This window comes from Penicillium solitum (assembly GCF_028829755.1).
Source record: "Penicillium solitum strain IBT 25940 chromosome Unknown utg000003l_segment0_segment0, whole genome shotgun sequence".
NCBI lineage: Eukaryota > Fungi > Ascomycota > Eurotiomycetes > Eurotiales > Aspergillaceae > Penicillium > Penicillium solitum.
In genome coordinates, this window is record NW_027072123.1 from 2,164,706 (window position 1) to 2,179,341 (window position 14,636).

At 49.4% G+C, this 14,636-nt stretch overlaps 6 protein-coding genes across 6 annotated transcripts; 2 read left to right on the forward strand and 4 right to left on the reverse strand.

Moving 5' to 3' along the window:
• Nucleotides 1-264: 264 nt before the first annotated feature.
• Nucleotides 265-1,033, forward strand: N7455_004730 (ATG16 family protein; the record flags this gene model as incomplete). The annotated part of the gene is made up of 3 exons (XM_040956262.2): nucleotides 265-349; nucleotides 408-784; nucleotides 875-1,033. 3 exons carry the CDS (start codon nucleotides 265-267, stop codon nucleotides 1,031-1,033), a joined length of 621 nt encoding a protein of 206 aa, XP_040813315.2.
• Nucleotides 1,034-1,505: 472 nt separating this feature from the next.
• On the reverse strand, nucleotides 1,506-3,086 carry dot1 (histone methyltransferase DOT1; the record flags this gene model as incomplete). Its single annotated transcript, XM_040956296.2, has 2 exons — nucleotides 1,506-2,469; nucleotides 2,533-3,086. The coding sequence occupies 2 exons, from the start codon at nucleotides 3,084-3,086 to the stop codon at nucleotides 1,506-1,508; spliced, it is 1,518 nt and encodes a 505-aa protein (XP_040813272.2).
• Nucleotides 3,087-3,470: 384 nt separating this feature from the next.
• Nucleotides 3,471-6,225, reverse strand: spb1 (rRNA methyltransferase spb1). Its single transcript, XM_040956194.2, has 4 exons — nucleotides 6,141-6,225; nucleotides 5,938-6,087; nucleotides 4,145-5,879; nucleotides 3,471-4,079 (listed from the first exon to the last, which is right to left on the reverse strand). Exons 1-4 carry the CDS (start codon nucleotides 6,156-6,158, stop codon nucleotides 3,520-3,522), a joined length of 2,463 nt encoding a protein of 820 aa, XP_040813310.1. The 5' UTR covers nucleotides 6,159-6,225; the 3' UTR covers nucleotides 3,471-3,519.
• Nucleotides 6,226-6,454: 229 nt separating this feature from the next.
• On the forward strand, nucleotides 6,455-9,174 carry N7455_004733 (uncharacterized protein; the record flags this gene model as incomplete). The annotated part of the gene is made up of 5 exons (XM_040956185.2): nucleotides 6,455-6,574; nucleotides 6,643-8,523; nucleotides 8,580-8,659; nucleotides 8,712-8,861; nucleotides 8,916-9,174. 5 exons carry the CDS (start codon nucleotides 6,455-6,457, stop codon nucleotides 9,172-9,174), a joined length of 2,490 nt encoding a protein of 829 aa, XP_040813244.2.
• A 442-nt stretch (nucleotides 9,175-9,616) lies between these two features.
• Nucleotides 9,617-12,276, reverse strand: N7455_004734 (uncharacterized protein; the record flags this gene model as incomplete). The annotated part of the gene is made up of 9 exons (XM_065604872.1): nucleotides 9,617-9,666; nucleotides 9,727-10,684; nucleotides 10,737-10,805; nucleotides 10,855-10,893; nucleotides 10,943-11,510; nucleotides 11,559-11,763; nucleotides 11,819-11,972; nucleotides 12,069-12,114; nucleotides 12,173-12,276. 9 exons carry the CDS (start codon nucleotides 12,274-12,276, stop codon nucleotides 9,617-9,619), a joined length of 2,193 nt encoding a protein of 730 aa, XP_065461772.1.
• Nucleotides 12,277-13,138: 862 nt separating this feature from the next.
• On the reverse strand, nucleotides 13,139-14,629 carry irs4 (the record flags this gene model as incomplete). Its single annotated transcript, XM_040956282.2, has 1 exon — nucleotides 13,139-14,629. One exon carries the CDS (start codon nucleotides 14,627-14,629, stop codon nucleotides 13,139-13,141), a length of 1,491 nt encoding a protein of 496 aa, XP_040813408.2.
• Nucleotides 14,630-14,636: the final 7 nt, after the last annotated feature.

A 14,636-nucleotide genomic window follows, 5' to 3' on the forward strand; every position in this document is an offset into this window, starting at 1 on the left:
CGAGTGTAAATGTGTGAGGGATAAACACGTAATTCAATATGAAGCAAAGACTTATGATCAGTCTTTACTAAGTCTTTATAGAACAGATAAGGACAAGTCAGGAGAGTTGGGGTCGGGTTGCAGCCGGATTCGATGATGCATGAGGCCTGGGCGGTGGAGCAGGCGGTGGGCAATTGATAACGATTAGCACCGCATCTCGCGCCCGAGGCGGCAATCAACTCCACTTCATCACATTCATACACATCCCCTTGCTTGGGAAGGCTTATGGCCCACTGGAGGGAGGAATACTTGGCTGCCCTGACAGTACGAGACCAACGAGAGAAAGCAAACGCTACCCTTTACGATGCCTGTCAGTCTATTATGCTCTGTGTTGAGCGATTGCGACTGACATCATTTACCAAATTTAGATGTCCAGCTTGCAGATCGTACTAGCAAACTAGCAACAGCAGCAAAATGCGGCAGTCCCGCAACAGCACAGAGTGAAGCTCTACCCAATGTTCCATCTCCTATAGTTCCACCATCCAGAAAGCAACGATCGACTGGGCCGGATTCTACCCCGACTGACCTTCTCAATACCACTCGTGCAGACCTGTCCGAGGCACAGCGATTTCGCTCAGAATTACAAGATCGCTTGAATCGAGTGAATACAGAAGTGGAAACACTTCGTAAGAAGAGCTCGCAAGAGGGTCGACGAATTAACGCCTTGGAAAGCGAGAGGGCACAACTAAAGCTACGATTGAAAGACAGAGATTCGGAGCTGAAAGGGAAGGCCAAGCTGCTAGAGGTAGGCTGTTTTGATGTTTACTTAGGCTTTCCAATCACGCAGGGGTGGGCGAGGGAAAGTGGCTAACATGAATTATGTGCATTTCTGCAGGATTTCCAAGATGAACTGGCGACACTGAACCTTCAACTCAATATGGCCGAAGAACGATCAACTCGACTTAAAAATGAGAACCAAGACTTGGTTGATCGTTGGATGGCCAGAATGGGACAAGAAGCTGAGGCCATGAATGATGAATCAAAGTATTCCTGATTCACCTCAATGCACCGAGCAGCTGACAAGGCAACGTTGCTAGAAGAGCCCGGAGCATAGCTTCTGGCATTTGGATACTGGATCGTGATAGCTAGCTATTTAGATGGAATGTGAAAGCGCTAGATACGTGATCATCCGGCCTACACCGAGGCTTGCTAATCCTTCCACTAAATGCCCAAACAGCAAACGCTGTACCAAGCCCGCATGCGGTTCATGACACGCCAAATTGAATGTTTATACTCCGTACTTCCGATCGAATATCGAGGGGTAGGAAGGCTCGAACTTCTTACTATAAGGGCCTGAACTTGAAGAGACAATCCGTTTTGTACAGGTCAGATTGTCGGAAAATGGTATCGTACAAAAACTCAACAGGGAAAGTATATCCAAGAACGGACAATGTAATGTACAAAAGTAACAAAAACGAAAGATCTATGTGCCATGCCAAGATATCAAGCCAAGCATCCATTGAAGACTATGGCGTATTCTCAATGAAAGCTTTCAGCCGAGAGCTGTCTTTGGTGGCAATGAAATATGTACCGCCAACGTCGGTCCAGCTCACATTGTTGGACCAGTAATTCTTTTGCTCGACCTTGAGGAGATTGATCGGAGAGTTCAGGTTGCGAGACTGGATTTTGTGACCAGCGGGCACAAAAGACTTGAGTGAGACAATTTTGCAGCCTTCTTTCATATCCAAAAAGTGGTTGATCAGCTCATTGTTCAATTGTGGGGTGAAAGCTTGGTTATTGATAAGCACCACATCAGCCCGCTTCAAGACGCTGGTAATACTCTCCTGCTCAAGGAAGTCACCTCGAACAAGATGAGTTTTGCCTGGCGCAATTCCCCACAGTCGGCATCGGGCCTTGAACTCGGATTGCTGCAAATCTGCCAAATCGCATGCGTTTGACATCATCTCGCAACCCCAACTCTCACAGCCAACCTCAAGTGCCGCCTGAAGAACGACATTACCTACCCCGGAGCCAAGGTCTACAAAGACCTGCCGCGATTTGAGCTTGGTTTCTTTGAAGATTGTGCTGATAAAGCGAGGGAGAAGCTCTCCGTAGACGTTGTCCGTGCCATTCTCGTATTGTCGGAGGGACTCCACTTGAGGGGATACCGTGCGCGAATAAATTTGAGTGAGAATTCTTTCCACCCAAGGTAGACCAAGGCCTTGTGTTGCATCTAAATGTTTCGCAAGACTGCCGTTGGTCCTTAACCGCTGGATAGCTTTATTGTAATCATCGACAGCTTCCCGAAATTGCGTCTCGGATGTTACAGCCAGAGCCCGGCGCAATCGACGCTTGATCCCGGTCGTCTCATCGTTAAACTGATCCGCCTCCTCACTGGGGATGTAATTATCGGAGACCGTCTCGATGACCTGAACAATGTCGTCGACAGGTCGAAATTCGTCATTTTCGCGGGGAACCACAGAGTCATATCTGGTAGAGCAATAGATTAGCACATCAGTACCCAGAAATCAACTGTCCAACTAAGTAACGTACCTCTCCTGCTGTGAAGCACTGGGGTATTGCAGGAGAATCTGTTTGGGCTTGCCCTCGGCGCCGAAGGCGGGCTTGAACTTGCCGGCCTTCTGACCCGACGTTATATCCGCGGCATGTATCATTTTAAACGGGCGAGATCCTTCTTCCGAAAACGCTTTCACCGAGCGGAGACGCCGCTCCGGGTCGGGTTCAGCGCTAGCGCTGGTCCTCGCACGTTTGTGCACTTCAAATGAGGCCTCGCTATCGCTCACGTCATCATCACTCGAGAGTCGTTGTTCGGGCGTCGGCCTTTTCCGAATGCGCGAGGAAGCACTGAGTCGTTTTGCCGGGCGTGCTTCTAAATCACTGGAGACCGATCGAGATTTCAACGCCTGCGCCTTCCGGTTCCGCTCCGTCGAGGGCTGGACTCGAGGTGACCGAGTATCCGAGGGTTGTGTGACCGATCGCGTAGGAGCTGAAGGTCGAGTCTGCACGACCTTGCGAATTTGCGCTTTCTTTGGTTGTAGAGAGAAGGCCCCGGCCCCTCCTTTCTGAAGGTGGTCGAAAAAGCCCATATGGATAGGAATAGATATAAACAAACTAATGCAGAAAGGAAATAACGTACGCAAAGTATGCAATAAAAACAAGTCAAAGAATATAAGAAGTATAATGTAAGTAAGATGGAGGAGGTGGGAGAATCGAAAAGAAAAGAAAAGGGCTTATCGATTAAGGCGCCACTCGGGGAAACCACGCGATCCCGCGTTCCTTGGCACTCCTTAGCGCTTGTGTATACAGCCTCATTTATGTCTTCTATAGGCGTCTAGTTAGTTAACTATATGGCTCTGCATGCTGTTACATTCATATCGCCAAAAAGAAAATCGTGAAATTCTGAAAGTTTGACATGTATTTTGAGATTGTACCTGTGGAAGAATGAACCCTGGGGTATCATAATTATTTTTGCTATGTAAATTGTCTGATTCAAACATTTGAACTATGAACACACTCTCTCTATTTCTTAGACTTCTTCTTTGCCAGTCTCTTCTCCGCACGAACATCCTTCTTCATACGAGCATCGACAATCTTGTACTTGCCCTTGACACCCTTAGGACGACCAGAGATACCACGATTGGGACCCTTGGCAACCACGAGCTTGACTTCTTGCTTGGGCTTCTTCTTGGTTGCCCTGCTCATCAGTCTTGCGATGGCGCCAGCCTTGTCCCGCTCGCTGAGAGCATCGTCCTCTGCCAGAAGCGCTGACTTCTTGCGCAGTTTCTCCAGTCTTTGAGCCGCCTTGTACTTCTTGCGACCCTGGGCCTCCATCACCTTCTTGATCGGGCGTGCATTGATGGCACGCATCTTTTCTCTGATAGCAGCCGCGGCAGCCTTAGTGATGGGCCGGACTGGTTTGCTGTGCTGGCCTTCATCATCGAGGAACCACTCGGGAAGGCCGTCCACGTCGCGGAAGGCAAATCGGTTGAAGCCATCGTCAACAATGTCAGTCGACCTCTTTTCTCCAGTAGCCATTGACTGCGCAAGGGCCATGGCTTCTGCGGTAATGATGTCGATGTCTGTAGGGGAGGAACAAATGTTAGTCAGGACTTTATTCATCTTTGGCATCGTTGCAACAACTTACCCAGCTGGCCATTCGCTTTTAGTGGGTCTTTTCCTTCGGCCTCTTCTGCCTCGCTCTCATCGGACTCATCGACCCACTCAGAGGTCTTCTTTCCGTTCTTCTTTGCGTCCTTGTTGTTCTTTTGCTTGGGGGCAGGGGTCTTCTCCTCTTCCTCCTCATCTTCATCCATCGCAAAGATGTTGTCGCTTTCTTCCTCCTCTTCCTCCTCGGCCTTGTCTTCCTCGGCCTCTTCTTCCTCCTCCTCGGCCTCTTCTAGCCCCTCGAAAATATCTTGATCGAAGAACATGGAGGCATTGTTTGAGAGTTTCTTAGCCTCACGTGCTTGAGCTGTAGTGGCGGTTTCTTCATCGGAATCCTCCTCCTCTTCTTCTTCTTCTTCATCATCGCTGCCTTTCTCTCTGTCGGAAAAGCCCTCCCACTCGTCAACCTCGTATTGCTTGCGTGTCTTTTTAGCACGCAGCTTCGAATCTTTGTCTTCCATGCGGCCAGTGTACTGTTCGTACATGTGGTCGAGCTCCCGTTCGAGGCGGTCCTCCTCGTCGTCGCTCTCTTCGGTTTCAGACTCATATTCGTTTTCACTTCCGCTCTCGGCGGGAAGATCACGAGCATTGACAACTGCATCTCTGGCATTCTCCCGGTCGACACGTCTCAAAGTGAACGTGGAGTCGTCGCCTCCCATACCAAGCTGCTCCATACCAATTTCCATGGGGGTGGTCATGTTCATCTGCATTCGAATGATATCCTTGCGCTTCTTTTCATTCTCCTTGCGCCTTTCCTTCTTGCCCTTGGTGGTCTGCGCCTCTCGCATGCGGATCAAGTCTTCCTGGATCTGCAGTTCTTCGTCCATAGGGGCCACCTCGGCCACTTCTTCTGCCTCGCCTTCTTGGGTAGGCTTCTTTTTGATGACAAGTCCGAACTTCTCACGACACTTGATACGCCATCTGAGCAAGTTGCGGAACTCTTTCTTACCTAGGATCTTCAAATCCTCACAGCAAGTTCGAATCTCATCTGTTGTTTCCTCCAAACGGTCTAGTGTGGACAACGCAAGATCTCCACCTGGTGGTTGTTGGAAGCTGAGTTTGTTGTAGCCACCCAAGATAGAGATAGGATCCGTAGTGTTGATGAAATCCGTCACGGGAAGCTCCTTGTGTTGGGTGTAGTCTCCTTCTTCGTAACCCTCACGCTTGCGCTTCTTCTTTTCCGGGTTGAAAACCTTCGCTTCGTAGTTGGGAGTGGGAGCGGTAAGTTCAGCGAAGACGTGCTTCGGGTCGAGGAACTTCGGGTCAATGCGCTTGGGGGCCTTGAAGCCGCGGCAAACGACGAAAATTTCGGCGGAGACATTTCGGGACGAAGGAGGCTTGGTTGCCTCGACGGAATTGAACAGCTGCTTGAAAACCCACAGGAGGGGGTTGTAATCCTTGGACCGGAAGACCTTGGTAACGAAGGTTCCGCCCTCGCCCAAGAAATCAGTAGCCAGTCGCAGGGACTCCAAAACTAGTTCTGCCTGAGAGAAAGCATCCTGAACCCAGGCGGCACCAACGTTGGGAGCACCATCGTGAAGCACGACATCTGCTTTCCAGTGCTTGATGTGGGATCGGATCGTTGCGCGACACTTGTCCGTTGTGATATCGCTTTGGAAAGTAATGGCTCGAGGAATTGGTTTGATGGGGGAGAGATCGACACCAATGATAAGACTCTGCGCAGGCATGTACTCTGCAGCAACTTGACACCATGACTACTTGGGTGTTAGAGAAAGACTTTTTGGATAGAAGGTGGAATTTGCGGATACTCACACCAGGCGCAGCGCAAAGATCGATACAAACTCTGCTTTTCTCCAAGAATCCATACTTCTGGTTCAATTGGATCAACTTGAACGCGGCACGAGCTCTGTAACCCTTCTCTTTGGCAAGTCGATACCATTTATCCAAACGACCTTTTCCATGCTGCAAATAGTCAGTACATGAAGTAATGCAAGCTGAGATAAAACCGAGCACACCTTTTTCTGGATCGCCATTTTGAAGGATAGCTGATCTCAATAGACCAGAAAATCCTTTTAAAATGACCGGGGAAATAGAACGAATGTATACTTTCTCTATGGAAGAGGATCCGAGAAAAAAAAAGTTGCAATACTTATCGCTCACCGCCTTTGAACTTGTTCTCCGGTTTGTTGCCTGAGGCCAAAGTAAGTGCCAGACATGTGACGTGATATCACTCAGGCATCCCCCCCAGTCACCTGTGGCGCTTTGTAGATGCTTGGTCACTTCTGTTTGACCGTCTAAACTATAGACCTGATGTTTTTACCCTACCTCCATGACACCCAAGGGATCTCGCAAGAGAGTGAAGACCAGCCCCTCCGGCGTGGACTCACCCGCTGGACTGAGCGGTGATGGCCGAGACCGCTCAGACTCCCAGTCACGGGGGTACAATGCCGTAAGCTCTTTGTGACCAGAATAGCCAGTCCCTTTGTCATATTTACTGATCACCTATCTTTCGTATAGAGATGGTACCCTGGGTCCTGGTCTTCCATTGCGAGAGTGTCTAAAGCTGCCCCAGTTACCGAGGTTGCCTGTGAGAGCATTTCAGCGGCCAAAGCTATAGCATCGAACATCACGAACTCATCGACTTCTCTTCTTGATACCCCAACAAAGAATCGACATTCCTCCATTCAACTTACGCGAAAAGTGGGTGCCTCAACTAGGTCTCTGCCCGCTGACGCTACCACCACTCGAGTCAACATTGCATCGGATGGTTCGGCTTCCACTACGGCTGCCGACGAGACCGAAGAATCCGGAGCTGTAAAACCGGCAACATCCGATAAAGAGACACACGACGATAGTGATATCAAACCGCCAGAGGAACCAGCCAAGGAACAGAAGGCCACCCCTAACGCCGATCCCAGCATATTGCATGCGGGATCTGCAGAGGGCACTGAACAATCTAGTGGTTGGCTCTCATGGATTTATGGACCATCGGCTACGCCTGAAGTTGTTGCAAATGTCCCAGAATCTACACAAGCCGTGGAACATCCGTCAGCTGAAAACCAAATGGCAGAGCAGGGTGATCAACCTACCGTGAAAGACTATACGGCACGGGAAGAAGAACCGGAACCCGAATCGGAGCAGACAAAAGACGCTGTTGGTGCTGTTGAAGTTATCCCCGCATCCCAGAAGCGATCGTGGCTTCAGATGTGGTATGGTACAAACCCACCGAGCAAGCAAGAAGACCCACCATCTACAGAATCCACGATCTCCCCTTCAACGAATCATAATTCTATTGAGGCTGTCGACGCAAACATGGCACCACAAGATCCCCCTGATGAGCCAACAGAACCAGCTGGCGGATCACAGACTCCAGTCGGGACTACGAGATCATCTGGCTGGTCATTCTGGTCCAAAGATCCAAACAAAGATGGACCCTCCGACAAACCACAGGAAGGTGAAGCCATTGAGGTGTCAATGGGACCGAACTCACCATCAAAGCATGCAGCACCTGAACCAAATACAGATTCAAATGCCAAGATAACCCAGAAAGGCAGTATCAAAATCAAATCTCAGAAAGACAACCGCCTCAAAGATGTATTTGGGTCCACCATTGAAGGGACTCCTACATCTATGCCGCCTGTTGAACCTCGACCTGCTGACACCGCCGCCTCAAAACAATTACAGCAAATTCTTCCCAACCAAGTACTGCCAAAGTTCGAAGAAACCTATCCGTTTGAGCAATCCCCCTCCATCTTGCAAAGCCTCGGTCGAATCCTGCATTATGGGAAAGGACCAGAGGTTAGGCACGTCAGCCGGGTCAGAGATCCGCTGCATGTGAGACGTGCTTTGGCTATTGGTGTCCATGGGTATTTCCCCGCTCCTTTCATTCGGAATTTACTTGGACAGCCCACAGGGACCTCTATCCGGTTCTCCAATATGGCAGCAGAAGCCATCCGGAAGTACACCCAGAGTCATGGCTACTCGTGTGATATTGAAAAGATCGCATTGGAAGGAGAAGGCCGCATTACGGAGCGAGTGGATCTCCTGTGGAAGCTGCTTCTGAATTGGATGGAGGAGATCCGCAAGGCTGATTTCGTCATGTTCGCATGTCACAGTCAAGGTGTGCCAGTCACAATTATGCTAGTTGCAAAGTTGATACAGTTTGGCTGTCTTGACGCCAAAAGAGTCGGCATCTGCGCTATGGCAGGTGTGAACCTCGGCCCATTCCCGGATTATCGCTCTCGATGGATCAGCGGGTCGGCTGGAGAGCTATTCGAGTTTGCACTGCCTTTCAGCAAGGTCTCGAAAGAGTACGAAGCTGCTCTTAAATGTGCTCTTAATTTCGGTGTTCGCATATCTTACATTGGAAGTATCGACGACCAACTCGTTTCACTGGAGGTGAGTACATATCTTGATATTCAAGTATCTATCAAATTACTAACTGGCCCCGTCAGTCCTCCCTCTTCACCCCCATAGCCCACCCTTACGTCTACCGCGCTGTCTTCGTGGATGGCAGAGTCCACGCCCCAAGCTTGTAAGCACCCCCACACCTATCCCATATCAACAATGCTAATATGAAAACACAGCCTCTCTCATCTAGTTGGCTTCGCCCTCAAGCTTCGCAACCTTGGTGTCCCAGACCATGGTCTAATCCGCGAACTGAGCACCCCGCTAGCAGGAAGTCTGTACTCAGGAGAGGGACATTCTCGGCTGTACGACGATGAAGCCGTGTACTTGTATGTACCAGTCATGAATCCTTACCCACGTCCAAAACTGACATCATCTTCCAGCATGGCCATAGAATTCGCACTCGAGACGTCTTCCGTCCCAGACTCTGCGCTCAGCGTCAAGCGAGCCAGCAGCTCCGCCACGCCAAACCCATACATTCTCCCCTTCGCTATGCGCGGTCTGCTGGAGGAGGAATATGTGCGCCAAGAGCTGCACGACGAAACTATGGAATTGCTCAGGCAATTTGATGACTGGAAACCTTCTAGTAAGGTTCTGAAAGATGTGAAGTTTAGACTAGAAGGTATCCGGTCGAAGCTCTAGCTAGGCTTGGTAGTCAAGAATTAGAAAGTATGTATCCTGCTTGGATGGGGATTTGATATTAGCGGTTTATTGGATGGAAATACATGTTCTCTTTTAAGTACTTGCTGCCGGTCTGCATAGAAATTTAATTACGACATTCGTAGTGCACACATCCCCTTCTTGGTCTTGACCAAACTGTGATGGTAGACAGGTTAATATGCATACGAAATACAACTTCTATCATATTAACCAGTCTACCAACGAAGGTAATCATATTTGTATTATGCCTGAGATATCCCAAAAAAAAAAACGCCCCGATTCTGTTGATTGAGCACGGAATAAGAATAGTGGAGAATCCAATCGTGAAAGAGAGGAGGGGATCATTATAAAAAATGCAAATGGCAGTGCCAAAAAGAAAAAGCCTAGAACGGCCGAAGAAAAAAAAAGAACCCCCCCCCCTCAATTAAACAGATGCTAGTGGGAACGCCGTTTTATATGCACCTTCGATTTCATCTAGAATAATGTTAGCATGAGGACTGCATAGCAGAAAAAAAAAAAAAACAGAAAACCAACCTCTCATCCCATCCAACGCTTCAAAAGCAAGCGAATAATTCGACACAGCCCCGATAATCCGCTCTAAACCCTGCCGTAGTTCCTCAATGAGCTGGCCAGTTGAATCACCGCCATTTTCATTATGCGGACTGTCAGGCGCAAGCTGCTTTGCCACGCGCGCCTTGTAGTAGATCATGAACATCGCATAGCTACTTTGCATCAGACAGCATGCGAAGGAGGGCATGGTCCTAGGCAACGGACGACCCTGCTGCTGCTGTGGGTCCAAGAGAGGCTGTGGGACTGGCAGACTGTGGAACATGCGGGAGATGACCAGTGAGGCTTGGAGACAGATTTTTGCGGACTGCTGCGTGCTGTAGGGGAATCCGGCTGCGAATGGATATTGCGAGTACTGAGGTGCGTATGAGTTGATTTCGGTGTGGATGTCGGATGAAGTGGAGGAATCGGATGGGGTCATGTATTCTGTTGAGGCTGCTCGTTCGAAGGAGCTTAGGTTTGAGCAGGAGCAGGTGACGTTGTGGAGGCCGGCGGGTTTGGTGCTGACGGTTGTGGGGGCATTGTTAGGGTTTGCTGCTGTCAGGTCGCAATGTCTTTTGATGAAGAGAGGGATGTCTGAGAAAGCTCGGAAGCGGTGCGTTTTGATTTGTGCACTGGGGTCTTTGTTAGTCTGATCTAGGTATGAGAGGTTGATTGGCTCGAACCTGGATAGTTTGATTCGGGATATTGCGCGTATGCTCTGGGCTGTAATAGATTCGTTGTGATCGCCGAAATCTGATGTTTGGGGTAGAAGAGGGAGTAGCTCCGCCTGTGCAATCACAGATTGGGTCCAGGCATCAAGTTGCTGCATTCGTTCGAACATATAGTACATCCCGGATTGGGATGCAATGCATTTGTTCAGATCACCAATAAACTGGGTTGCCGATACAAGCACTTGTTGAGCTTGTATAAAAATACTCCAGCCCTGAAGACGGGTTAGCAGATGGAAGATGATCAAGAGGTCTTGGAGTGCAAACCTCGGTATCCGATGAAAATGATGGATATGGAGTCGTGAACTGCGGGTCATTGATAACAATAGCAGGCATCTAGTTCTTTATTAGCTCCAGATCAAGTTTGCAGAGCTGTATTACTCACCGTTGTGCTAACAATAGATCCTTGCATCACACAATAATACTAAACCACAATCAGTTTAAGAACCAGGAAATAAAAGAAGGATACAAACCGTCATCCACCAGGCTCTCCGTCGAGCTTCTGAAAATTCATCATTCCCCATCTGAGCATGGAGTGACTTGTCCAAAGCAATTGCAAGAGCTTGGCCAGCACGATATCGCATCTTGAGCAAGTTACCGCGTTGGGAGTATTCATAAACTGAAAGCACCAGGAGAGCCAGGAGGCTCTCATAGTCCACCGGAGTTTGCGAGTGGAATCTTTCCCGTCCGACAAAAGGTCGTGCGGCAGACAATGCCTGTCCGGGATCAGTCGCGGAGAGATCAAGATCACACTCTGTTTCGACTGTTGAATGAGCGAGTTGGGCAAACGTATGCGCGTATTGTCTGCGCTGGAACACAGACGCTGCAGACGACGGCTCAAGATCACTTGGGTGCGGGATCAAAGCCAAGACCGCAGACAGGGCAAGACTTAGAGGCGAACGGGGTCGATACATCATTGTCGGTTCAGATGTACTCGAACATGGAACAGAGCAGTTCAATGGTCGATCTCGGCACGGTGGTGATGCCCGTGGAGGAAGAATGGGGAAATAGTTATGAATGAAGTCATAATAGGCATTCAATCTGGGGATATTAGACCATATATGGAACTTACTGCGGACGGACACTTACATTTCGGGCTCGCTTCCATAGGTCCTTACGAATGGCTGAGAGCTATTCAAGGGTGGTGATATCAGGGGCACTTGCATGTGCGACTGACTGCCATCGCCAGTGAAGAAGCTCTGGAACATGGAGGGAATTTCAGAGTGGAAATCTAGATGCCTCAAACCTGCGCCAGGCAGAGAGAGTTCATCGATTTGGTTGAACATCCCCGGTGCTAAAATTTGATTAGCATGTCGCTTTTTTTTTCGGACATGAGGACAATGACATACCTTCTTCAAACTCCGGGGGTGAAGGGACAGCATTATACAGAGCATCATCTTGCCTCGATTCTTGTTCTGGTGACAGGGAGGACTTCTCCTTCTTTTTGCGTGGCCCACCTCGTTTGCTGGGTAGATAAGAGCATTCTCTGTCTTTGCTAACACACTAAAGTAAATGTCAGTTCCATACAATGAACATGGATCAACTCAGATCCACAATAAATAAGCTCCCCAAAGCATTCAAAGAACAAAGCAAACGTACATTCGCGCATGGCATCTGGCCGCCACACCGTGTTCTCGAAGCCCGACTAGAATAAGGTTAGTGGAGAAGTTCCCTCTTTTTTTTTTCCCACGGGATTTGCTCACCAAGGCAGACATGCTACCTTAACTGGCGGTTTAGCAAACTTCTTGCGAACCGATCGAGGCGCTGTCGAGGCCAGTCCGTTATAGTCGTGCAAAGTATCGACCATGGTGATACTTAATATGGGGTCAAATAAACTACAAAACCATTAATTTGAAACTGCACCTCCTGGGTGTCTTTGCAACCAAGTACTAGTTGAAATGGGGCATTCTGCGGCTGAATAAAAATCGCAAGTCCGAAAGGGCGCTGATATAGAGACTTCCGTGTGATTGCTTGATCTTCGCAAATCCCGAGCCGTGGGGAGGTTCGGGATTTGCTTTTCGCAACTAAGCAAAGAGGGATCAAGTTCAACCCCAAATTGGAGAGATGGTGTCAGAATGCAGTATATATGCAGGATAATCGAAAATGATGCTTTTCATTTTATAGTCTTTTTTTTTTCTTCGACACATGCGGTCTTGGAAATGAAAAGAGAGACACACAGAGAGAAAGAAAGAGGGAATTCTGATATTCCAGGGATTTCAAAGTTCGGGTGTGAACGTACCGATACGATAAATACCCGTATTAACCACTGTGGTGTGGGAGAGACATGTAATTTTACTCATTTGAAACAGTCGATCACGTGGATCCACCGTTTCTGCGCCATAGAAGCGCGATGATGTAGCCATTTAATATTGAAGACTTAGTCTATGTACTTTATCGTGAAGGCTGAAGGCTTTGAGATTTAACATGATCTGTCGATCAAAGGGCCCCCGGTGATCTTTTCCAACCAAACAGAAGATTCGGACATAATTCGGAGAGGTCATTTAAATCATTCTTTAATAGAGTGGATCTTTAACCAATCACTAAGCAACTCACGATATAGGCTACAATGATTATGGAGTAGATGATTTGGAATACATTTTCATGCTAGGCATTGTCGATCGATGTCAAACTATCCACAGGGATGTGCATAATCCGATTCGTCATTAGACTTAAGCATGGGCCTTACCTTTTCCAAGGGGTAGCTTAATACCCGCAATATGCCGCACACTATCCCAGACACTGTCCCGAACTTTCACAGGGAGTTTGTGTCCCTTCAAGAACTGGTCGATCAACCACATTCCGACCACGAATTCCTCACGCACTAAAAGTCCGATATGTTGGTGATCGACTAAATCCCACACTTGCTCCAAAATCGCTTCTGGCAAGCGACTGCGGGACCAGATTTCCCGGACCACCAGATTGAGAACCATATCCGAGGCATTAGGTGGCCATGGCCCGGTTCCATCGGGATCGGGGGGGATGAGAAGCCCTTTATTAGAAGCCCAAACACCTTCGTACCGTTTGCGTTCTTTCTCGGTGACCTCGCGTCGCCAGCGCTTACGGTCGCCCTCCTTGTGTTTGTGGGGGTGTTTGTGCAGGGGGTTTCTGTGTTTTCGGTGGTCGGCATGGGTGGGTTTCGGCATGCCGCGGAGTGTCATCGGCATGCTCTTCGGTGGACTGGGTGTCCTTGATAGATCACTCTTGGATTGGTGTGTCAAATGTAAAATGGATCGTGCCCCTCGTCGCTGCGGAGGAAGCGGCGGGGGAGCCTTGATAGATGGGGATGCTCGTGCTGATGCCAGGGATGAGGCGATAATAGCATTGGAGAGGGATTCCTCGCTCATGCCAATCGAGTCATCTATTATGCTGGAGGTACTTGTTGTCGTATGTGACTGGCTTGATATAGATACCTCGCTCGGGGTCGAAGTGACAGCTCCATGGTTTCTCATAGACCCTCGTGATGGAGGCAGACGTGGAGGAAGCCTTGGTTTCAGCTCATCTGGCGGTACAGAAGAATTCCGAGATTCAAAGGAGGGATGGGGGCTCGGTTCTCGACCATCTTGATAATTTAGAGTTGCCCTGGATTGTTGGGATGGAGAGCGCCTGTAAATAGGTAGATCTGAGTCGGACTTTAAGCCATTTTCGTGCAGCATGCGATCGAAGGGACCATCTCTCCCTTGGATCGAGCGAAGCGGGGTTGGTGCTGGTAGCTGTCGCTTTTCTGGTGAGGGTGGCACACGACTCGCACTTCGTACTGCACCTGCGCCAAGTCTGGCGGTTGTCGACGGAACACTGGTGTCCCGCCCAGGGGACCTTGACGCAGCGAGCCGTGCCGCAATTTGGGATGCCGAGGAGAGAGAGGCGGCTGAGGGTCGTCCTCTCACACTTGATGATGTACTGGCTGGAGGTGAAAGTGGTCTGGCCAATCTCCCAATCTTATCCTTTACGGAGCCCACTTCGGGGGCATCGGATCCAGTCCTCTGGCGACTCAGAGGACGATGATCACTTGCCATTGCAGCAGAAGAACTAGCCCTCACATTGGTAGCCCTCACATTGGGTGAGGCGTCCCTGGAGTGCTGGAATGCGAGCGTGGCGCCTTGTAGAGCGTCATTCCGGGCCACACCCAACCGCTGGTTCGCGGAAGCGGCCTCGCCATTCATGGAATCG